Source organism: Struthio camelus, chromosome 4 (assembly GCF_040807025.1).
Source record: "Struthio camelus isolate bStrCam1 chromosome 4, bStrCam1.hap1, whole genome shotgun sequence".
Lineage (NCBI taxonomy): Eukaryota > Metazoa > Chordata > Aves > Struthioniformes > Struthionidae > Struthio > Struthio camelus.
Genome location: NC_090945.1, coordinates 18,957,746 through 18,982,777, shown reverse-complemented (window position 1 = coordinate 18,982,777; position 25,032 = coordinate 18,957,746). Strand labels below are relative to the sequence as shown.

Below are 25,032 nucleotides of genomic sequence, written 5' to 3'. Positions count from 1 at the left end.
CGCACCTCCGCCAGGTCCACGCTCACCCCCCCGAACCGGTCCGCCCGCACCCGCGGGCCCGCCGCGCCCGCCGCCGCCCCCCGCAGCGCCCGCCGCGGCCCCGGCCCCGGCCCCGGCCCCGGCGGCAGCAGCCGCAGCCGCAGCCACAACGCCCGCCCCAACCCCGCCATGGCGCGGCGGGAAGCGGCGGCCGCGGGGGCGGCGCCGGCCCCTTTGCACCAGGAAGCGCTCGGCGGCCGCTGCCGGGGCAACATGGCGGCCGCCGCCAGGAGGAAGAGCAAAGGCCGCCCGGCTGCGGGCGGCGGTGGCGGCGGCGGCAGCAGCTCCTCGCCGTGCGCCGCGCCGGGCGGGCCGCTGGTGCTGGCCGCGGCGGACGCCGTGGACGCAGGTACCGGGAGGCCGCGCCGGGAGCGCGCGGGGACGGCCGGTGGCGGGGCGGGAAGCGCGCGCGGGGACGGCCGGGGGAGGGGGCGCGTGCGGCAACGGCCGGTCGCCGAGGCGGGAGGGAGCGGGGGGCGCGTGCGGCAACGGCCGGTCGCCAGGGCGGGAGGGAGCGGGGGGCGCGTGCGGCAACGGCCGGGGGAGGGGGCGGGAGGGAGCGGGGGGCGCGTGCGGCAACGGCCGGTCGCCGGGGCGGGAGGGAGCGGGGGGCGCGTGCGGCAACGGCCGGTCGCCGGGGCGGGAGGGAGCGGGGGGCGCGTGCGGCAACGGCCGGTCGCCGGGGCGGGAGGGAGCGGGGGGCGCGTGCGGCAACGGCCGGTCGCCGGGGCGGGAGGGAGCGGGGGGCGCGTGCGGCAACGGCCGGTCGCCGGGGCGGGGGCGGCGCTGCCTGAGGGGGCCTTCGACCGCCGTGAAAACCGGCACCGTGCGGCTGCTTTGTGCGGAAGGAGTTTAGCGACGCAGGAAGGTGCCTGAGACGGTTAAAAGTGAATAAAATAACCAGCTGGCAGCACTGTTTAAATCATGTATGTTTTTAGGCGCGTCGTTGCTGGGGGGGGGGGAGTGGGGCGACACGGTGGCTGGCTTTCTCCACTCGTGCTCCAAGAGCGCCGTTTGTTAGATCTTTTTTTTTTTTAATTGCCCCTTCGGAAAGGTTATGGAACTGTTTTCCCCAAAGGCGGCCCCTGGCCTGCGGCAGGGGGAGCCACCGGCCGCCAGGCTGGAGGGCAGCGTTGGGGCGCACAACCCTTCTCCCCGGCGGCAGGAGCTCAGGCTGAGTTATCACCTGAGGGCTGGTGTGTGTGGGTGTTTGGAAGGGTTTTGTTAGTCGTACTGACCGTCTGGCACGTGTGAGAGATGCTGACTTCATTTGATCTATGGAAAAATGACACATTTTCTCCTGAAAATTTTAGAAGAGGACAAAGTTCCAAAGATGCTCCGAAGAGTCCTTGTACAGCTGTCGCTCAACAGTATGAAATCTGCAAATATATGCATAGGTCGTCCAGTCTTGCTTACCAGTGTAGATGGAAGGCAAGAGGTGAGAGTCCTTTTTGTTTATCTGAGCACTTTTCCTTATGGTTAATCAACGCGTTTCAGTTGTATTCAGTAACAGACCAAAATGGAGCATGCATTTAGAAATATAGTGAATGTTATTTTCCGTTCTTTTTATGCTGTAGTTACGTGTTTTTTTTCTCAGCGCTGGAAGAGCGCATGTCAGTACTTTTTTCAAGAAATTTAGACATTCTCTGTGCACTTTACATACATATGTATTTATAGCTATGTATGTATACACACATAGATTTCATTTGTAAAGAAGAATGTGCATAGCGCTTTACTCTTCTTTGTACTGGTAGTTTTGTCCATTTGTTTGTAGCTTTTGCCAGTCGGAAGAGCGTGTGCTTTGTGTTATCTGCAGCATATCTGTAAAATCCTGGCAAAATTTTTCTCTCCTTGGTATGCAAAATACAGCCCTTTTCTTTTAAGGGAAAAGTATCTTAGTTCATATCTTAAGAACTCAGTGCTGCTTATATCTTAGCTGTCCATGGAATAAGATTTCAACCTAATCTTTCTTTTCCCCCAGCCCATGTTTTTATTAAAAAGCCTTAACTTTTTCTGTCACCTCTTACTTGGAGGATTAAGAACGGGGGGGAGGGGGGAATCTCTTAGAGGAGTGACCGTTGTTTTCTTTCGAATTCTTCCTAGGTCTGTACTGCATGGCCTACTGCAGGCTTTCCAGGAGGGAGAGTTGGACTGAGTGAAACCACGCAGAAGAACCTGAAAGTAAATCCGGGTGATTCAGTCACTGTGCAGCCTGTGACTGGTGCAGTCATCCAGGCAGAAGAAATAGATGTAAAGTTGAGGTATGGAACTTGTCAAAACCTACTGATGTGCCGCAAGGCATCTGGTTTGCACAGCAAACTCTTACCTCTTAGAAGATGCCATTTTGCTCTCTGTTGTGATGGAACGAGTATGCACACAAAGACACACATGCACGGATGTTCATAGGGTTAAGGCTAAAGTTTAATAACTGGTGGTGAACCGCTGCAAAAAGAAGCGTTCTTCCTTTCTTCCCTGTGTAGTGCCACCCTTCTCTCTTGTAGCAGGTCTAGTACTGATCCATCTCTCCGAGCTGGCAGCAAACTAAGTAAACAAGATGTAGATAATTTCATGCTAATTAAGCAAGCTTGATTAGCTGCTGTTAGGTGATTGCCAGGGATGGCAAAAGAGAAGTGGAAGAAGGAAAGAAAATGAAGCAGAGCCTCCTCTGTGGGCAGTGTGACATGTCACTAGAGTGCTCAGCTATCTTACAAAATCTCAGCTGAGGGGCAGAGCTGTTTTGGAGGATATGATGCCACCAAATCCATTAGTCGTAGGAGGTTTGTCATTTTATGTTAAATTAACAAATAGTGATCTTGGCCAGTACCTCCTGAAGTAGAGATCAGGCTGCTTAACGTTTGCTTTAGGCAAGTGTGTTTCAGTGCATGATCAGGGCAGATTTTTTTTTCCCCAACTTCTGAGTAAAGGATGAGGATAATCTCTGCTCATACAGTTGATGTCAGGTTAGAAAGGACCAGAAGGAGCTTTTGCCTGTGTTGCTGCTGGTGTTGGGAATTATGCTGCAAACTGTTATCTGAGAAGCTCTTGTTGAAAAATCGTATTGCAGTTAATAGGCTGAGGAGAGTGAAGGACTTTCAATCGTTTCTCCCTAGACCTTCAGTTTTGTATTTGTGTGATTTCATGCTTCACTTTTATTTATTAGAATGTTTTTTTTTAAGATTGGAAACTCTCACAGAGTATTTTTCTTTTTTTTTAAACTTGAAATTTACAGAAGAAGGAGAGCAGAAGGTGCAAATCAAAATTGCCTTGAAATTAAAAAGGCTTTTAAAAAAGGAGTTTATTCATCTGCCAAATGATTTTTTGTGGGGGGGGGGTGTCATTCCACTGAGTCGGCGTTTGATTTGACAGGGAATCTGATTGTAATTATTTCTTAAATAAAGTTATTTTACAGTTACTTTTGAAAGAGCTTCAAAGTACTAATTTCTGTACATTATCTTCTGCTAGCTTGTCAAACCTCAGTTTTTGAGTGGGACCTTATCTGTGTTTGTTTTAAGGGAGAGAGGCTGTTTTCCAGCAGACTGACTCTCAGAAGTGCTGTGAGTGAGCTGCAAGTGAGGTGATCTTGACTTTGTCAGTAGTATAACCAGTCTAGTTTTAATTATAGTTTTACTGGTAAACTTGACTCTGTGTGTTCTGTACTGATTCCCTGTAGTCAGCTTGCTTTCCCCTTCATGCCTCTCTTCTCACCAGAAAATGAAAAAATGATGTAATTACATCTTTCTGCTATGGCTGATTTAAGCCTGTAGGAAGTCTGATTATTATTACATGCTGTTTGCTTATAGAAGTGGTCGAAAACACTCATTTCATTAAAAATAAAAAACAAAATAATGCATATTAAATAATTAAACCTAGTCTGTATATATGTTGGCATATTAATATGCAATGCTTTCTTTTTTTTAAAGCTGTGACTTTTATTGAAAGACATGGTTAAGAATAAAGTCAGAGGAATTGCTTATAATTTCTGAAATATTTGTGATTACAGTAAACCTTTGGAAACTATTCCAGAAGCACAATTTTCCTTCTCAGACAAGATTTTGTTTCAAGAGTTAGGCTCCTGGAATGATTATTTTACATAGTGAACCACCAGGTCTTACACTATACATACCTCATTTCCAAGAATTACTCTACGAGTGAAAACAGGAGCTGGCCATGTTTTTTAAGCCTGTTAATATACTATAAGCCTTAGCGCCACCCCACCATGTAAGAATATCCAGTTGTTTAAAGAATAAATAGAAATCCCATCATCCAAGTACTTCCTAATTTTTAGATACTTCCGGAGTTCATTCTCTGCAGATTAATAGCTTTGGGGAGCTGTTTGCATGTATGAATTATTATTATTTTTTAGTTAAAAATCAACTTCCTAACCCTAGACCCCAGTAACCTAATTAAATGTGTTTACTTGTCACACAGGCTCTGGTATTTTGAGACCTCCTCAAAACTAGAATAATACCCTTCTTTCTCTCGAATTTGTTCCTTGCTCAGGAAAATGATGGAGATTTTTATGTGTAGGTCTAGAGCTCCCTCTCTTGATCGTAATTTTATTTGCAGCTGCTGTATCTGCTTTAAATGCCTTTCGTGCTAAGGCTGTTTAGCTTGGTGTAATGCATTTCATCATACGTATCAGAGCGCTTACAAAGTCATGGATGTTTCTCTGCAATATGAACATATGAAAGCTTTACTTTATAGTGAAAGCATAAGGGCTGTTTGGTGAGGATCACAGAGATATTTTAAGGGGGATAAATGCTGATGAACTGGATAAGTTACTTAATGGGTTTTAGTAAAAGGTAGAACTATAACTGAAACAGGAAAAAAGTTGTGTGAATAAACTATATATCGTGGAAAAACGTCTTGATCTCTTTGGACTCAGGCACATGATTGAATCACAATAGCCTTATAAGCTGCAGGGTATCTGAGGAGTAGGGGGAATTAGTGACGTCTGTGCTCTTAGTGGGGTTTAGATGTGTTCAGTCACACGTGTGGTCCTCTGCTAAACCCTGGTGATGAGACTGTGTGTTTGAGAAAGTGCCGTAGGCCCGGCCAGGACTGAATACGGAAGTGACCTAAGACTGACTTATTGAGTCATTTAAAACTAGATTAAATAAAGGATTAGAAAAGGTATCGTGGGTAAAACTTCTCACTGTTTTGATAGTGTGTGTTCAGCGCTTGAAGACATGCACAGTTTTGCAAAGTGCTCAAGATGTCTGTCAAAGACTATGCTTATGTGTATTTGCAGGGGTGGAAGAGATCTTTCTTATATGAAATTAAATTTCAGTTCAATATATGTAGCAATAACCAGTCTGTGGTCAATCAAAAGGAACATGTATTCTGTATTTGTAATCTTAAGAAATGATAAATTTAACTTATTATATTGTTTAATTTAGTTTTTGTATGGAAAAATGACACAAACTTAAATATTTACACTTTTGCTGTTAGCTATGAGACCAATATCTTCAGAGTTAAAATAAAATGATTCATAGATTGTAATGTAATAATCCTTTTTCTTTCTTTGTGGGGTTAAATTATATAGTGTAAAGTAATTGACATTCATTAAGTAGTTACTGATTGGAAAAATATTTTATCTCCCTACCACAGGGACAAGGATGCCTCTATTAATGCTGAGGAAATGTCTGTCTGTCTACTGAGAAACCTAGGTATAAGTTTTGTTGCTTTTCTTTTGACTATTTTATTTTTGTAGTGCGTGATCAAGTTTTAGATAGAAATGCAAACAATTTCCTCTTATGATCTTCATGAAGGGCTTGAGACAAAGCAAACAGGACATTGTTGTGCTTGCCCTTCTTTTAGGGGTATATCTGCTTTGGGCTAAATCATTCTGCTATGCTATATTAACTTGCCTTAATCCTGATTTTCAGTCTATTGTATCTATATCTATTACTGGTTCAGGCTGCAGTTGTTTAGCAATTATTGGTGGTCTTCTGGCTGATACTGTGATGCACTTCAGAGTTTACATTGTGAAGAGAAATAATTCAGTACTGCGTATTGAAAACAAGATAAGGGATCACTATTAACATTAAATCTTGTATCATGAAGCTTTTTTTTACATTGGTGGTAAATGAGCAAAATTAATATACGTTGGGTGGTAGATATGCATAAGTAAGTCAGAAAAAAATCACAAATTCCTGCACAGATAAGGTAGTATTATTCAAAGGTTTAATTGTTCTACTCAGGGAGGATCTTCTGATTTAGGAATTGCCAAACTTGTTAAATTGCCAAACTCGCCAAGCTGCTTTGCTAAGCTAAGAAGCACAAAACATGAACTGGATTCCAAATTCATGAGTTTGGCGAGATATAATAAATCTTGTTCACATTTTTGCCTGTATTTTTTTTGTGACTTTTAGGATGCCTTCAGATCACTTCCAGATTTTTCTCTGTGAATGTGAAGGCTAAGACCTTTTCTTTTCCAGGCCAAAATTCTCAAAGCGGGTGGGCTAAACATGAAATATTGTAAACCTATGATGCTCATAGCAAATACAAAATTTTTACTTCTTAACATACTGTTTCCATAATCTCACTCCGTATGCTGTATGAAATGTAAAAAACTCAGATTAATAACGAGCTTAGTACACAGGTTAACATGTATTAATGATGAATGTTCATCCCGTACAGTCTGCTTGTGTGCAGAAGAATCATTTTTAGAAGGCAAAATGATTGCAACAGTTTTTAAATTACGTAACCTTTAATTGTGTTAATTTATAGCACTCTTAGGCTTACTGGTAAATAATTATTCTAGTACAACAGTGTCTGAAAGTTGTTTCTGCCAAATTAAATTGAAATTTGTTCTCTTTTGTTTTCTTCTTTTTCTTTTTGAACCTTATCATAGATGGGAAAGTAGTTTTGCCAGGAAACCTCTTGGCTTTCACTTTCTATGGCAAACTTTGTAACATCGTGGTGATGAAAGTGAAAGGAACTGATGGTGCAGAGCTGACCGCCCCGGGCAGTGCCATTTCCAGTGAAATGCATGAGCCAGACCTTGAAAAATCTGAGTTGGAGACAAGTACACTAGAGACAAGTACACTAGATCTGTCCTTGCAGCTCGGCAAGATGGGCATTGACGATACTCTGGAGATTGCATCTCTGAGCACGCCAAGCAAACTAATGGCTCCAGGGTCACCAGTTACACCCAGTTCTGCTCTGGTAGCTGGTGGTCGAGACTCTGGTCAGACAGATGAACCTAATTATAGCAAGGAAAATGTCATAGACCTCACTGATGATTTGAAGTTGGCTGGGAAAGGAGGTGGTGAGAGACTCCCACTGACTGGCAAACCTGGAATGATAAGCAGTGCGGACATTTTCTATTTCATTTCTTCAAGAACTAGAATCAATTTCATTGAAACTAGGACCAGTGAGGCAGAAGATGGTGACTGTGAATCTCAGGTTACCTACGATATGATAGGAGGGTTAAGCAGCCAGCTCAAAACTATTAGAGAAACAATTGAACTGCCAATGAAGCAACCTGAACTGTTCAGGCGTTACGGTATGATGTCTAAGAGTTGGTTTTCTTCATTTGATGCAATTTTTGTTCTTTAACATGACTTTTTTTAACTGAGTTATTCCACCAGAAATATACACTGACTTTTTTATTTAATACTGGTTTGGTATACTTGGGTGTACAAACAGTGTCAAACTCTTTATAATCATACTGTATGGATATTATGAAGATGTAATGTTTAGCTTGTGTGAAAAATAATTGAGTAGGAAAGAAGTAGGTGTATCTAGGAAAGTTCTGGTATCCATAAGCAGAATTTATGGCAAACAGTGAAGACTTCTATACTCAGACATGTGAAAGGTGCAGATGTTTCTTGTGACTTCGTAAGTTTTTTTTTTTTTTTGTAGCGTGAACTAAATATGTTTTTTAAATTAAGAAAAATTCAGTCAGATTACATCTTCTGTTATTTTTAATCCTGCTTGTTATAGAGTTCCTGTAAAATTTTAAGGCAGTGTTTGAGGATTTTTGCGCGAACTCCTCAGCATGTTTAGTATGGAGTTATAGGGTTGAAAAGCTAATATGATTAATATTCCCATATATTAAATTATATCTAACATATACATGAACTTAGAAGATTTCTATGATAAAGATTAAAAAAAAGGTACTGTGTATTTATCACAACTGGTTATGTACATAAAGCAGGCATGAGTGCTTATTGTACTAGTCTAGGTGTCCATCACTGTGAGACAGGCCTCTCACCTATACACTTCTCTTTCATTTCTTTTCTTTCATTTCAACCTTTTCTTTCATTTCTGAGGTGATTTCACTGAACGCTGGCGCCATTTCCATAAAACACAGATGGTTCTTTTGGTGTGCGTGGCATGGGCATAATCTGTGGGTGTCAGTGGGATGGAGTGAGGAGTGTTAATCCACTCTCCAGCCCAGGTCATTGACCTCCAACCTCAGCATTCACTACATGTTCTCGTGCTGGCAGAAGTGTTTCTTCAGCATCAACGTTTTTCATACTTCATCCCAGAAGTGCTTGATCAGAGGCTCTACTGGTCATATGAGGGAGGATGATATTTCCTCCCCTCTCCCAGTTACTTACTGAATAACCCTCCAAATGTTGGGAGTCCTTATCTGCTCTTGGCTAGTTAGGAAGTCACTTTAGGTGAGACCTTTGATCTGGCAGCTCCCTTTCTTGCCCGTAAAGTAAAAGCCACAGGAGGGAGCAGCGCATGCTTTAGTGGACTGTTGCAAAGTAACCGATTCATAGGCCACTTCATTTCTATCCTCTGTCAATTAGCAGCAGATAACTTTTGTCCTTTCAAGTGTATTACTTATAAGATGTGGTCTTTCTGTTCACATCAGATATATTATTCCCAGAAGTTTCTTAATAAGTTTTCCTCTGTCACCTCTCTGATGTAGCCTGTCTTCCGTGCATCGCTCGCTCTGTCTGGCGTTACAGTACAGGATTGATGTTTGTTTTTCGGTCGTATTTCAGCCGTGCCTTTTATGCTAGCGTCTGCCCGTTGTTAAAAGCTTGTCTCATCTTTTTGCCTTTTCACTTAGCGTTTTTGGCTTCGTGGGCGTTTAATTTGGCCTTATGATCTGAAATGTTTTTCTGCACTCTTACCTGTCATCGTAATCTTACTTTACTCCAGTTATAGATAACTTCTGTCCGGTTTTAACTGTACGCAGGAGTACCTTGTTCTTCCATTGACCCTTATAGTCTGTGCCTGAATGATTTCTGTTTCAGCTCTTAGCGTTTGCTGTTAAAGAGCCAATTCATCCTTTTTATTGTATGGATGTGGGGTTTTTTTTTCATATTTTTATAAGAATTCTTTAGGATGCAGTTAATTCTAGATACTCGAGTCAAGCCTTACAGTGTTTCTGAAAATTTTTGGACTGCTGAAGGGAAATGGTTTTCTGACGTTGGAAACTTGCAACGATGAGGCTGTAAGAGTCTTGGATAAAGTACATTCATGAGCGTTGGGTACTCAGTCCAATAATGTTTTGAAGAAAATATATGGAATGTGATAATGTTAAGCTACTAAAAAATACAGCAATTTAGATGGTTGCCTTTTGGACAGAATCATTTGGACTATAGAAGACAGTAATGTAGATGTGTGCCCCACGTAACAGTGTTGCAAATGTTTCCTGCAGAGAGCTCTTCCCTTTGAAAGCATACCATTTTATCAAAGTGACAGGTTGGTTAAAGAAGTTAACTCTGAGGTCAAGTTATAATAAAAAATAACTGCAGGGCAATGAAATGTGCAAGTGCAGCTTGTTCAGTCAGGCATTCAGCACAAATAACTCTTTCTTCTCTGTTTGTGTGCATGTGCTTATCTAAAGGAATTCCTCCTCCTAGAGGAGTGCTATTATATGGCCCGCCAGGTACTGGGAAGACTATGATTGCCAAAGCTATTGCAAATGAGGTTGGCGCTCATGTTACTGTTATTAATGGTCCTGAAATAATAAGCAAGTAAGTCCACCCGATTTTTTTTTTTTTTCATTAATACTATAAATATATTCACCTAAAATCTGTACTGGCATCTCCTATTGGAGATCCAGCATTCCTCTGTGTGGAACTGAGTATGCGCTATCTGTGCAAGAGTCAGAAATAGATGAGACAGGGTTTCCTCAGTAGGGCTTGTGTATCTTGTTGTAATAAAAGTGGTTCATCTGATTTGGCTTAGAAATTTGTGCAAAGCGTGGACTAAATAAAGAGGATTTCAACAGCATCTGTAACTGCATGTTAGTTATTTCTGCCACATTTCAAGTGACTTGTTTGTTAAAACATATGGAAATGAAAAGATGAGATTCTATGGGTTAATTTCTCCAGGGAACGCATTTGTCTTTGTTATATAAAAATACAGAATGTTTCTAACACAGAAGAGGTAAGCTTTTCTCTCTAATTTTTTGCTGGCTGCAAATTGATTATTTCTTTGTGCCCCATTTTACCTTAATTTTTTGTTCTTGTGGAAATAAAGATTATTTCAGATTTTCCTGTACCTCACAGATTCACTGGAGACTTTGAAAGGGAGGGCTATGGCTTTTTGGAGCACAGGAGGAGTAATTTTCCAAGTTGCCTGGAGAATACGAAAAAAATGTTTCTTATTAAAATGTTTTAAATATTGCAGATTTTATGGAGAATCTGAATCAAGATTACGTCAGATATTTGCTGAAGCTTCTTTGCGGTATGTTCTTTTAGATAATTATATTTATGCTTGCTTATTTGCAGTATTGGTTCCAGTGTTAAAATTTTTAAAAGAAAAAACATTGCAAGAATCTTTGAATTGTAATATTCTCCTGCAGAGGTTTTTAAAAGGAAGTACACTTATTTGTATATAGCTTAGCTAAAAGGAAAGCAGTGAAGTTCTAGTATGCCTATTAAATGCTTTTAGACATTATCATATTTAAGGGGCTGTTACAGATGGTGCCAAATCACTAGGTCTCTATTGTTAGCGTGTTGTACACTTATTTCACCAGATGGAAGCATTAGCTAGAGTTTCACCTGGATCTGAATTTTTCTGTTTAGTTTTATTTTTGGAGAGCAATGTAGTACTGTGCTAAGATGTGAAAGCTAGTTCTAAATAATCGCGTGTTGGCACTGGGTGTAGCATGCCTGAAGAATTACGGTGGCACTCTACCCTTTCTGTTAGACTGGGCAGGGCAAAACTTAGAATTCCAGGTAACTGATGTTTGTAATACATTAGCAAAAGGCTACCAGTTCCTGTGTCTGCAGAGATGGCAAAAAAACCCACTGTCTTTTTAGCCATGAAATCTGTGTGTTTTTCTGTCTTTGGGAGAGTGTCAGGGAAGAATAGCTCTGGAGGTATTAAAGGCATTAGTTGTCTCAGTAAAATATTAGTAATTTTAATTATCTCTTTGAGTAGCATCATATTCAACGTTGAAACTTTAAGTTGCCTAATGGAGTGGGATGCTTGTTAATTTTAACAGGAACTGGATATTTTCCTTAAACAGCTTTGCAAATCTTTGCCTTAATGTTTATTTCCCTCTTTTTTTTCTTTTCTTTTTTTTTTTTTGTCAGTTGCCCTTCCATTATATTTATAGATGAGTTGGATGCACTCTGTCCAAAGAGAGAAGGGGCCCAGAATGAAGTTGAAAAGAGAGTTGTAGCTTCGTTGCTGACATTAATGGATGGCATTGGCTCAGTAAGTAGACTGTATTGAGACAATCTGTACAGGGACTAGCTGAGCAAAATAAATTTGCTTCTATAGTGCAACCAATTTTAGGTGCGTCACTTGATGGGAGAAAAGAAACCAGCCTTAGGTGAAACTTTATATAGTAATCTAATGCTTTGTTAGATACTAGGAAAAAGAGATGAGAGATGTCTGTCAATAACTGTGAGATTAAGGTTAAGATATTTGGAAGAGCTTTCGAACTACAAAAGAAAGTAAGTTTGCTTCCATTTACTGTCTTTCTTTTGCCTTCTTGTGTTTTGTAGTTTTGTAGGTAAAACTGAGATTTTAGTGACACCCTGTCATTGAACTAACCTGGCTATTGTTATTGCTCTGAAATTAAGTCAAAATACTTATGATGATAGTTAACCTGCATTATTAAAGAAAACAGTAGCTATGTCAAGATTCCCATAGTAAAATTTAGGACTTAAATTTTCTGTTTCTTCAGAAAGCTTTTTAAAAGCACTTCAATGTCTTATGAATTATGCCTATAAAGTCTGCTAATCTCTGATCTGTTGTTTTCTGAGTATTAGCAGGACAGTAGATGAAAGAATGCTGTTCACAATGTGAAAATCGGTGTCTTTTGTTTATTTAATCTGCAAGTTTGTCCTTGTTTTCCTGTATAGTGATTTGACTTGGCCAATCTGGAATTGGTCACAGGCAGAGCATGTTTTCTGTTGGCAAAGACTAATGGACGTTCTTCCTGAGTAAAGTGCTTCATTCTCAAAAAGAGAATGGCACTGCAGGAGACCTCCCAGCTGATTTTGTATCACTTTAAAAGTGAAAAAGCAGAGCTTGAGGACACTGCTTTGGATTTTTGATGGCTCTTCCTTCTGAACAGCTCTTCTGTTACCTCCTGCTTCTGCTGATTTGATACATTAAATAATTTGTTTCCCACCTTTGTTTGTTCAAGGTCTGTTGCTACCTCTTGTTCTTGTGCCAACACTGTCTTTTAGCTTACACAGTTAATTTTCTTTCCTCTGTGCTTACCTTCCTGGTACAGGGAAGTTTCAGTTACTGAGACTAGTCTTAGCTCCTCTCAGGCTCTGTTTTGCTGGACCAAAGTCTTAGTTCCTTGAGTTGTCCTTTGCAAGAGAGGCTGTCTGTTTTCCTGGTCGTTCCTGTTGATTTTAGTTAGAATTCATCTTCTCTGACTGTGAGCAGAGCTGTGTACTGATATCCTCAAATACTTTGCACAACAGTGAAGGCAGAGACTCATGCCTGAAAGGTACTGAAGGAGAGGAAAGCAGATTCTTGGTGATTAGAGCAAGAGACAGTGGGATGAGGAGGATCTCGGAGGAAAGTTTCTTTTGAATTATCTATATGTATATGTAGCCTACCATACTGTTAAATTGCATGGATGGTTAGCTTGGCTGGGATCACTTTTGGGGTGTATTATTGTGAAAAATTTTCTGTGAAAAGTGAGCAGGAAGTATGTTTATAAGCTGTATGAGATTTAATCCTCATTTTAAATTAATATTTTCCATTGTTTGGTCTATTCAGGAGGGCAGTGAAGGGCAGCTCTTGGTACTTGGGGCCACTAATCGTCCTCATGCACTGGATGCAGCCCTGCGCAGACCTGGGCGTTTTGATAAAGAAATAGAAATTGGGATTCCTAATGCACAGGACCGGCTGGACATACTCCAAAAGCTTCTTAAGAAAGTTCCTCATTCACTCACAGCAGCAGAGTTAGCGCAACTGGCTGATCGTGCGCATGGATATGTGGGTGCAGACTTAGCAGCCTTGTGCAAGGAAGCAGGTAAGGGTGTATGTATCTTATTTAGGATCTGACTTTACTGTTAATCTCTTCGTTTGATTAAAAAAAAAAAAAAGTCCACAGTCTATACTAGTGGCTTTTGAAAGGACGGATTGTATCCAAGAAAACATAACCAGATATAGAGTATGAGGAATACCAGTTTATCTGTTCCTTTGTAAACTAGAAAAGCTCTTTCATGAGGATTAATGTATTTTAAAAATTAACATTGAGATTAATAACGCGGAGGAATCCCTTGTACCATCTCTAGCATACGATAGTTAGCGGTCTCTCTGTTTACCAATAGTTTAATGAGTTAACTGATATATCCCTTAGAGTTTTCTGGCTCTAGAGCCTACTCCTTCTGCGCAAAGTCCTGAGTTGCTAGGGCTAGACAGCTTCTCCTACAGATCCTGATTCCCAAGATGTTCGGATTGCGGACCTGGCTAGCGTTTATTGTAGTACTCTTCTGCTTTTTGTGCCTGTATTTCATTTGCCTGCAGATCAGGAGCTTGTGACAAGAGCTATGGGATTGCACGCACCCAGGTCTGGTTCTGCAGTGGAGCTGGAATGCAGCTGGAGTGCATGCCCTGAGCTGGGGCTGGAAAGCATCCCTTAGCCTCTGCACAGACATAGCCCAGCAGAATTATCCACAGCTCATGGCAGTGAGGGTTCAGTATGTTCCAAGGAATACTTAAACACAAGTTCACTTCTGTTTTCCTTGGATGAAACATTAGAAATAATAAGCTCAGTCAATTTTAACGTCTTGCTTCTATGGGTCTATGCAGTTTCAGTGTTGGACCTTAAATCTACCCATGAGCAGCCTTTTAAAACAGTCTAGTTAAACTATGGTTCTTTGGTTCTGCTTACGAATGTTTTCTTCCTTGTAGTTGGCAAATATGTTTGCTGTATGTGTTGCTTGCTTTAATTTCCTTTGGCATTGGGACAGCTTCCTCTGGCAGTGGCACAGAGCACAGTTAATTCTTTCATCAGAATCAACTATTAAGATGACGGAAGTTTTATTAGGGGTGATGGCACCTGGGACAGGAAGGTTTTAACTTGCCAATTTCCAGAATTTTAAGGGATAGTTCTCCCATATGAATTTGTGGACTTGTGTATGGATCAAGAGGGAAAAAAAATATGTGTGGGTATTCTTTTTATAGTGCTGCTCAGGCTATAGTTCTGTTTTAAGTTAGCAAACATTCTTTTTAAAAGAAATATGTACAAAGAACAACAAAAATCAGACTCCCTTTTTATTTTTATTCCTCTGTTTTTTTGGAAGTCTCTCAGCCCTCCTGTGTCACAGTCTTTGCATAGTAAATACTTAACTGCTGTAATCAAAAATTTTAATTTCAGTGAAAAATGTTGCGATTTGAATTCTGCATTGATTCTCTAACTTTGGTCACTTCATTATCCAGCTGTAAATAGCTGATACGTTTACCCACTTTATGAGGAACTTCTAGAAAATAAATTCTGAATGTTGTGTAAATGACCATTTTGCCTTTACTCAGCGTCATGCAAATCCAAAACTTCTGGCGCTTACCAATATCCACCTGCAGGACATACTGTTATCTGGGAGCTTTGCATGCTAACGCAGTGCTTCTTAGAGTGAGAGGACCGAGACGTCGCCTTTCTATTAATCTTTTTTCTGAAGGTTTGAATTCATGCTGTTAAATTTCCTTGTCATTTATTAACTTGGAGTGACCTCTGCTGGGGAAAATACAGTTCTACTCCTTTAACTCTTTGCAGCCTAGATATATTTTTTCTTTTCCAAAAATTGTAAAAGCATGATTTAGTTGAAGTATTACATAAACCAAATTTAAATTCCTCATGTTTAAGGAGCATTTGTCGGTAACGTTCTTTTTTACGATCGAGTTCTTGAAATCTGTTTTTTAAATTAAGTTTTCAACATCGTGTAAAATGTTCCCACTTTCATTGGAGTTAAAATTGGAAAAGATGAGCTTTTGTGAGGTAATATTTCTCCCCAGCAGAGCAAGGTTATTCCATATGGCAAATTTTCCAGTGTTTTGTCTAGTCTTATTTGATGTTCCCAGCAGTGGGTTTCTGTTGCTTCACTGAAGAAATTATTCCATGGGCCAAAATGGCTTGCTGTGCAGGAATGCTCTCTGATATTCAGCCTAAATTGTCCTTGTTTAGCTTTGTGCTATTCTGTTTACATCCTGGTGCAACATATTCACTCTCCCTCCTTACTGTTTACACGCTTCAGATATCTGTAGGCTCTTCTCGTGTCCTCTACCTCCTCATTCATTACTTAGCCAAGCTATAAATATTTAGCTCGTTTAATCTTTCCTTGTAAATAAGTCCTTCCTGCCTTCTGAGAACTTCTGTAGATTTTCTCTGAACTCCCTCCAGTTTGTCAATAACCTTTTGGTAATGCAGTGCTCAGAACTGAACATAGTATTTCATATACATTACAGCATAAAACACAATACAAACATTCAGTTAAGATTACTGGTGTCCATTTGTAAATAAGCAAAATGCTTGGTATTTAGAATATTCTAAGTTAAAAGTTCTTTCACAAATTTTAAGGTTAACTGCCAGTTTCACCCATGATGAGATCAGATGATGTGTGTTTAAATACATGTAAAACATGGAAATTAATTTAAAAGTGGAAATTCTGAACCCAGAAATACATACTCAGTTTTTAGCCCAAGATTATTGTTGCTCATCAGTTGGGTTGCAGTAGTGGTCTTTGGGAAACGATTGAGTCCTGGTTGCCTCGTGTGTACCTTTAGGTACTTCATTTGTGTCTGGAAAGCCCAAAAGAGCTTACCGGCTAAACATATTTGTATAGTTAATAACAAGTTTAGGTATTTTCTAAAGGGGTCTTCCTTCCTTATCGTTATATTTCCACTCCATTTTTTGTATGCATGTATAATATTTATATATACTGCTTATATAAACCAAGGAAGAATGTGGCTGTATATAATGACTCTAACAAAGTATATGATATGATAGTTGAAGGGCTGTGATAGGCAAACTTTCACTTTATCATCTGTAGTCAGGTTTTCTGAGATGCTTGATTCTAAAAACTTTTATGCTTGTCCTCTGTATGATTCTGAAGAACGTGGGTTAATGAAAACTGTGTAGCTATTGTAGAGTTAACATTTCCAGCTGTTTTCTTGGCAGAACTCATTTGTTCTCCAGTGCAAGCACTGCTTAGTGATACTTCTGGGGTCAGGCAGGCATGTTTTGTATTCTGTTCAGCAACTCAGTGCGTTTTCATGGAAGTCATTGAAAGGTTTTAGGAGCCTAAAGGCTAAAACGTTTAGGCTAAAAAAAGACCTGCAAGCCTAAAGCCTAAAATGTTCAATCTACACTAAAAGTTTTTAGGCTCCCCTGTTTATGGTATGTGCGGAACTGCAGTGCTCTGTATACTGGAATGGGCGAGGAGAAGGTATGGTGGATGAGAAACTTGCAGAATCTGTGGAGTGTGCTCTGAGCTTTTCCGAGCAGGGTATTACAACCACAACACCTGTGAAGTAGTCATATATAGATGGATATAATCATAAATCAGGGGTGCTTTTATTTGACCTTCTGTGTTTTTTTTAAAATGCTGGTGGATTTTTCTTTCAGTCCCTTTTTCTCTACTAAGGATAGCCTTAGCTTTTTAAGAAATGAGACTGCAAAATAATGTGATTGTGTTTACTGGAAAAATGCCAGGTATCACGAAGCTTACACTATTGGCGCAAGAGCTGACAACAGGATGACTGGCAACAGCTCTGTGTCTGTTGCTCAGCCTTAATTGTTGGGTGAAGTACTTGTACCCCTATTTTACGTGTCAGGCGTATACTGTTTGTCTCTTTTAGAAATAACTAGGAGACTGCTAAGGAAAACTGGTATTTCTAACATGGCAAGTCTCACTGGCATAGGTGCACTGCTTTTCGGAATTAATATACCTAATCTCTGATGACAGTTACGTTATCTGTAATGATTGTGCTGGACAAATTGAGATTTGCTGATTTGCTGTGTTTCTCTGCTGCTCAGCAACGTGCTTGTAATTTCCATAGTTTCTACATGTTGCATCCTCTTATAATGTTTCATACAGGTTAACGGCATAATATGGAAAACTTACAGACGCTTTGATGGACACTGGACGATGTCCTGTGAATATCAGCTTGCAATGAGCAGCTTGTGGTAGGCTCTTGAGGACTTGAGTGTCACCTCAGGGATTCATAGGCACAGAATTCTTGACAAGAAAAGACCTTATTTATGTGTGCAGCTAAGAAAATCGTATTAAGACTGGAAGAGGATTACCATGTCCTGAATAGTTGAGCAGACTACCTTTTAGCATGAGCAGCTAAATTCTGAATTGCTTTGTCTCAAGCAGACATGCTGTTTAGAAGATAGACTGTGCCATATCCTTTCATATAATGTCAGTATTTGCGTTCTCCTGGGATCTTGTTGCTTCTGCGCTAATTAATTGGCCGCACAGTCTTTTATTAATTCCCTAAGAAAATATAATGATTTTAATTTAACAACAAAGATAAGCACTGCACTTTTTTGGAAAAACATATGAAATGTTAATTATGTAGCAGGGACATGAATGGTATAAACTATACTGAATGTTAGAAGATGCTTAGCAACAAAGGTTTCCAAATATAGCAATTTATTATAAACTTATCCTTCTATGGCTGCCTGTAGCATTTCAAGAGGGTGAGTATAAATATAGCTTGCTTTCTTCAAGAAGTGGGCTCAGTCATATTGTTTACAGAGAAAGGAAGTATTTGCTTTGTAACTCTTAGAATTTATCTTGAACATCCTTGTTCATCGCACATAATTTCAGTGCGCTGATATAAAACACTTGGACTGTGATAAGATAGCATCATGAGGAAAGGAAGAACAAATGTCTTTGTTTAAATAATGCTCTCTCTTGCAATAACATCTAATTGGTTCCAGTGAGGATGCTGCATTGCAACCACTGCAACTTTGAGACTTCTGTGAAAGAAGCACTAATCCTTTTGTTTTGCATTGAAGTTTTATAAATTCCCTGATCATAGTACAGATAGCAGTACCTCCTTGCTTAGTCTTGAGGATTATATTGATTCACTGAATTGAGCTGGCTGTTATCTAAAATGTTATGGAAACAAGAAATTGAGCTAAATCTTTGACTAGTGTATGTCAGCATTACTCTGTTGAATCAGTGAAGCTATGCTCCTTGCACTGACATACGATATGTCCTTTTGAATTATCTTCATAATTTTGAGAGTCCTCTTGTTTGGAAATATTGTTGTCTATGATGTTCATTTGGCCCTTTTATTGCCCTTACACTTGGATAAGTCATACAGTTGGGATGCAGAGTATTTATGCTGTTTAGTTGATAGCACTGCATGTTGCAGTTAACGATAAGTCACTGTGCATCCAGAGGACCAGCTTCTTACTGATCTCTCAGTTACACAGGCATTGCGTTCAACACGCAGCTTCTCAGCCTAGTGTCTCAGATCTGAGCTCTTCATTTCAGCTTGTTGATGGTCTTGATGAAGCAGTCTAGTATTCGGGCATCAAGAATATCTTTTCTTTAAGCCATGAATTTCAGAACAAAGTTTGAACCAGAGTTCTGCTTGGGGATGTACTGTAAATGTAAATATTTTCCCTGGAGTATATTCTTAAATGTAGGAATGTGCATTGAGACCCAGTTGAATGTCAGTGAATTTGATAAAGTTAGTTGATGGCCAAGGCAATGGGATTGCTTGTTTAGCAGGGTATTTTTTTTTAGCTTGTTTTCAAACTAGCTGATTGGAATGATGGATATTAAAGGGAAAGCCTTGCCTGACATGCTCCTTATGGGAAGTGGTTGAAAATATCATGTCTACTTTATATATGTATTCTGTAGCATGAAAAAAGATTGAAATAATGCTGTTGCAAATGACCTACTACTGCATTCTATAACTGAATACTGATTACCATGGGCCTTTTGTAAAAAGGTCATGTAGAAAACACGTTTTGTGGGGAATATTAATAATATGTAGAATCAGATGGTCAATATCAAAAAATGTATCCTTACGAAACTGAGACACACTGATAGCTCCAGACATGATATGGAAGTAAAACTGCAAATTAATATTTCTGTTGGAATGTTTGAGTTCCAGAATTTTTCTAAGTTGTGTCTGCTTGCATATTTCTGACTCTTATGCGTAGGTCTCTTTAGGGTAAATTGTCGGTGATACTCTATTTAAAAGCAGTTCTTGCAACCTTTTCTTACACAGTGTTCCATACACATTCATTTGCTGTGTAACAATACCAAGAAAATCCAGTTCTCGTCTTCAGGGTTTGCTAGTTTTAAGTTACTGCTGTGTTCTGTATTTCTAAAGTTGGGTCTTTGGTGCAGAAGTTGTTTTTAAACTGAAGCAGTTGACCTATTTTGCCATCTTAACAGGTTATGAACAAATGTGCCCTTGTTTGCACGCACATATACAGAGCAATGTGGCTTTTTTGGATTCAGACTGTAACGTATGTTTTTGGATTGTTTCTTAAAGCACTGATTTGGAACGATGGCTTTTATGTAGAAGTGGTTACATCTGGATACTGCTGTGTGACTCGAGGGAACAAACCTAAGACTGGATGGAATGTGTTGACCTTATTCTTGTCTGTGCAACCACTTGCATTCTTTCTTAGTTTTTTTTCCCCACCTCTTAACATGTTGTAGGGCAAAGAGAAAGCTGGAATTGGTTTTAGAATTACTATCTCACTAGTTGAAACCATTTTAAATGTTTTCTCAAGATTCCACAAAGAAGCGTATTATTTTAGCTGCGTAGGGTCAAATTCTCATTCCTTTACTTTGGTTCAATGCTGTTCTGATGAGATTGTGAAATTTCTGAGTAGGGCATCTTTTTGCTTTCCTGTGTCTTTGCATATGCCTAGTGCGCAGATGTTTCCTTAGTGTGACTGTACCCAAAGATAAGAAATCTGTATTTTCTGTGCCTTGCTGAAGAGGCACTGGTACTTGTTATATTTGTCGGTAGTTATTTTTTTCTTATATTGAAATCTTAGACTTTTTTTTTTTTTTTTTTGCTAATGATGCTGGATATTTGTTTTTGCATGGGGAACGTTGCACTTGACTGCAATCAGGGTATGTGAACTTTTGTTTTTCATCATAGTTTAATTTTAAGTGTGTGTTTATCTGAAACTGGCTTTCTTTTTCCTAAGTGTGTTTTTTCTCTGAAACCGGTGTGATGAGATTGCTAACGTCATACGCAATTGTGGGTTGAGTACTGAATAATCTCTGAAGCATGTCCCGTTCTGTCTGCTGATACTCATTTAAACAGGAAATAAAGAATGTGTTCATAAGAGCTGTTCGGTAACTATAGCTAATATTTTAAATTAAGCATAGCAGACTCCTTTGGAGTAGGCAAACATCATTTACATCATTTAACATACAGGGAAGTATGCATGCAGGGTAATTTTTACGGTCCATCTAATTTCATATAGTAGGCATTGGCAGAGTTAAGGAAGTATGGGTCAAGAGAGAACTGCTGCTTCATCCTAGGCAGGCCCAGAACTGTCAGCAGGACCATCAGCTCATGCTCGTCCCCTGGTGACTGGGCTTCACACTGCGGAGAGCACTGGGGAAAAGAGCTAATCTAGACAACGAGGTGGCTGGGTCAGCGATGATTCCTGGAAAGGTGATGGAACAGCTCATCCTGGAGGTCATCACTAAGCATCTGGAGGACAAGAAGGTGATCAGGAGTAGTCAGCATGGATTCACCAAAGGGAAATCATGCTTGACCAATCTGATAGCCTTCTATGACGGAATGACTGGCTGGGTAGAGGAGGGCAGAGCAGTGGATGTTGTCTCCCTGGACTTGAGCAAGGCTTTTGACACTGTCTCCCATCACATCCTCCTAGGTAAGCTCAGGAAGTGTGGGCTAGATGAGTGGACGGTGAGGTGGCTTGAGAACTGGCTGGATGGCCGAGCTCAGAGGGTTGTGGTGAATGGCGCAGAGTCAAGTTGGAGGCCTGTGGCTAGTGGTGTCCCCCAGGGGTCAATGCTGGGTCCAGTCTTGTTCAATATATTCATCAATGACCTGGAGGAAGGGACAGAGTGCACCCTCAGCAAGTTTGCTGATGATACTAAACTGGGGGGAGAGGCTAACACACCAGAAGACTGTGCTGCCATTCAGAGGGACCTGGACAGGCTGGAGAGGTGGGCGGAGAGGAACCTCATGAAGTTCAACAAAGGCAAGTGCAAGGTCCTGCACCTAGGCAGGAATAATCCCATGCACCAGTACAGGCTGGGGACTGACCTGTTGGAAAGTAGCTCTGCCGAGAAGGACCTGGGAGTGCTGGTGGACAACAAGTTAAACATGAGCCAGCAACGTGCCCTTGTGGCCAAGAAGGCCAATGGGATCCTAGGGTGCATTAGGCAGAGTGTTGCCAGCAGGTGGAGGGAGGTGATCCTGCCCCTCTATTCAGCCCTGGTGAGGCCTCACCTGGAGTACTGTGTCCAGTGCTGGGCTCCCCAGTACAAGAGAGACATGGCACTCCTGGAGAGAGTCCAGCGGAGGGCTACCAAGATGATTAGAGGGCTGGAGCATCTCTCCTATGAAGAAAGACTGCAAGAGCTGGGCCTGTTCAGCCTGGAGAAGAGAAGATTGAGAGGGGATCTCATCAACGTGTACAAGTATCTGAAGGGGGAGTGTCAAGAGGATGAGGCCAGCGTCTTCTCCGTGGTGCCCAGCGACAGGACAAGAGGCAACAGGCAGAAACTGAACCACAGGAAGTTCCATCTGAACCTGAGAAAAAACTTCTTCACTGTGAGGGTGACAGAGCATTGGAACAGGTTGCCCAGAGAGGTGGTGGAGTCTCCTTCGCTGGAGATATTCAAAAGCCGTCTGGATGTGATCCTGGGCAATATGCTCTAGGTGACCCTGCTTGAGCAGGGAGGTTGGACTAGATGATCTCCAGAGGTCCCTTCCAACCTAAACGATTCTGTGATTCTGTGATTGCTTTCAATGACTTCCTGCAGGGAATGGATGATGTCATGTTAGCTTCTAGCTTCAGTGAATTTTGAACCTGATTGCCATAGGTATAAATGAGAGGTAGTAAACCCGTGGCTTAGAACGTTGGAAAGTTGTTTTCTGGGTGTTTTCTCCTGTGGCTGTTTTCCATTATGTCCTTCCAGTTTTGAGGCATTAATGCAATAGTTAGTCAATGCGTTGTGCTTCCCAAGCAGTCTGGGCTGGCTGGAGGGGACAGCAGCTGATGTGCTTTGCTATGTGCCCTGCTTTGCCACTCCTACTGCGTGCAGCATCTCACTTCAGGGAGTCTCCTCCTCCGCCTCTAAATTCAGGCCTAAGGCAAGCAGGAAACAGAAAACCTTTGCAGTACGTAGGCATTGTGTTCGTGCTTCTGCTGTTTGGGTGATATAGAAGAAACGCTGTTATCTGTACATGGCAATGCATCTAGAGACTTCTGTTTTTGAATGGGGTAGAGAACAGTCCCAAAACAAGGCAGCTGGTTTGAGGGGCAAGGGGCACAGTGGACCAGAGTAGCTAGCACTGGTGTAGCCCTACCTGTGCAGAGTGGCGGGCTGTGATATGGCAGTCAGACATCACTCCTGAGCTTGCAGATCCTGAACATTTAGCAATATGTCATTTTCCTAAAGAACAGAATACGTTTAGGGAAAATACCGTCTTAGGCTGGGTCGTTGGCAGGAGCAAAGACAGCTCTACGTTTTTCTCTATTTATTTTCCAAATCTGGGAATCAAGCTGATTTCAGCTGTAAGTTGCGTTGACAGGAGTGGTGTGTTAGTGACTGTTTTGCTTATCAGATTTTGCTTCGCTCTAGGACTTCAGATTCTCTGCATGCAGAGCTGAACAAGAGCTGTGCCAGATGAAGTTACTTCTGTAGAAATAGAATAAATCCTCAGCTGTTCATACATAGCAGCTTTGAATGGACAAAAAAGGTTTCACCAAGACTATACTAAGTTTTGAAGACCCTCTGTAGTCTACTATCTTTTAAATCATCCTGACCAGCATGAGTGGTGTTGTCGTCCAAGTGACAGAATTCACATTCACTCTAGCCCTCCAGTCACCTGGCATCCAGTTATTACAGGTGATTCAGACTTGGTTCCTCATGAAGAAGAATGTTATTCTATTTCCTGATTCCTGAGCAGGCTCCAGCTGTGAATTCAAATTAAGTATTTGGAGTAAAACTATTTTTTTTCCTCTAAGAAGTAAACATAGTTTTTGAGAAATAGCTTGTTTTAAATACATGTGACATTTCTAGAAGCCTTTAGTAATTTTTTTTTGTTTTTTTGGACAGGTAATCATGCTTCATGTTATTCTCAGTTTTACTTTTTCATGCTATGTCTAAAATTCATGGTATTTTGTCTTTTTCAGGAGGCATTTCATTTGACACACTCACCTGTGTTTCTAGATTCAAGTGTCTTTTGAATTTTGGCTAGCACTTCACTGCTTAGTTCTGTTCAATTTTGTCTACGCAGTTGGTTTGCTTTTATATTCTTTAAGTGACTATAATATGGGAACATCCAGCACTCAAATACAAATTTCTGTGAAGTAATTAGGATGCATTTTTTTCCTTTCAGTTCTTGCACTGAGTCTGGTTTCAAATGTAACTCAAACAGCAACAGTAATAGCTTCTCCCCCCTCCCGCCCCCCTAGATTTGAGGTGTAATCCTGGGCATACAAAAATGAGTGGGAGTTTTTCCATTGACCTTGAAGATACCAGATTTTATTCATGGAGTGAGATTAATTCTAACTTCACTTACCTGAAAATTAGACATTTCCTCAAGGCTAATCCTCTGGGTTCCCCTTGTGGTACATGGGGAGAGAGAGGCTCCTTTACAGAGTGATTCATCTCGCTCCATCTTGCTGCACTGGCTATAGAAGGAGCCCTGCTGATCAGTTTAGACTAGATGCTCATTTTCAGGTTGCACAGCTGCAAGTTCTTGTTTCAGTATCTCAGAAAAGAGCAATGTTTTCCATGACTGATGCTATTCTACTCAGAAGAGGAAACGTCCTGAGTTTAAAGCACAGCTATACTTTTGATAAGTTATTCATGTAAAAATGGTATTGCAGGAGAAAAGTCTTACGTTTTCTGACTCTCTCAGACTCCAGATAAATATGTATTCTGGGAATATATAATGGCAAAATTAGAATCTGAAAGCAGTCTTGTTTCTTCACTTGATAAAGGTGATAAAAGATTCTGTAGTAAAGCGTAACCTAATTTTTTTATTTTATTTGTATGTCCGTGTTAGTTCTGCAGGAGTAAAATCAGTTAACAGTAGGTACATGTATGTAGAATGAATACTATTGGGACACAGAATTTCTGCATTTTTTGGCAAAGTTCTCATACGTTTCCTGACATGAACTTGTAGCTTATATTCTGACTGGACAGTGTTACAATTAAGCTTGTATTTAGCCATTAGCTGTGGCTGAATTGTTTTTTGCCCTTGCTATTACTGGTAGCCTGGCAATCCTTGTTTTTCTTCTTATATGTGTATGACCAACCTTAGTTTAGGTGCCTTTACATATGCGAGCGGACTAGAAATACGGGCAGTCTGATGTTCTTTATTTCCCTTCGTTGTCAC

At 40.8% G+C, this 25,032-nt stretch overlaps 1 protein-coding gene across 11 annotated transcripts in view; it reads left to right on the top strand.

Annotated features, from left to right (window-relative positions):
* The first annotated feature begins 200 nt into the window (after positions 1–200).
* The window catches only part of AFG2A (AFG2 AAA ATPase homolog A), a 208,853-nt gene continuing 184,021 nt past the window's right edge, over positions 201–25,032 (top strand). For 6 of the 11 annotated variants that reach the window (XR_011140844.1, XR_011140845.1, XM_068941624.1 and 3 more), the window contains exons 1-9: positions 216–388; positions 1,353–1,477; positions 2,143–2,300; positions 5,650–5,708; positions 6,896–7,549; positions 9,857–9,986; positions 10,645–10,701; positions 11,556–11,679; positions 13,210–13,465. Coding sequence is in view for 9 of the 11 variants with exons in the window: in XM_068941624.1 (XP_068797725.1) it covers positions 253–388; positions 1,353–1,477; positions 2,143–2,300; positions 5,650–5,708; positions 6,896–7,549; positions 9,857–9,986; positions 10,645–10,701; positions 11,556–11,679; positions 13,210–13,465 (1,699 nt within the window). In the remaining 2 variants the exon portion in view is untranslated. Of the gene's footprint in view, positions 389–816; positions 966–1,352; positions 1,478–2,142; positions 2,301–3,551; positions 3,614–5,649; positions 5,709–6,895; positions 7,550–9,856; positions 9,987–10,644; positions 10,702–11,555; positions 11,680–13,209; positions 13,466–25,032 lie in introns of those variants that run through there. The other 5 variants (XM_068941623.1, XM_068941620.1, XM_068941625.1 and 2 more) reach the window with 4 other exon arrangements.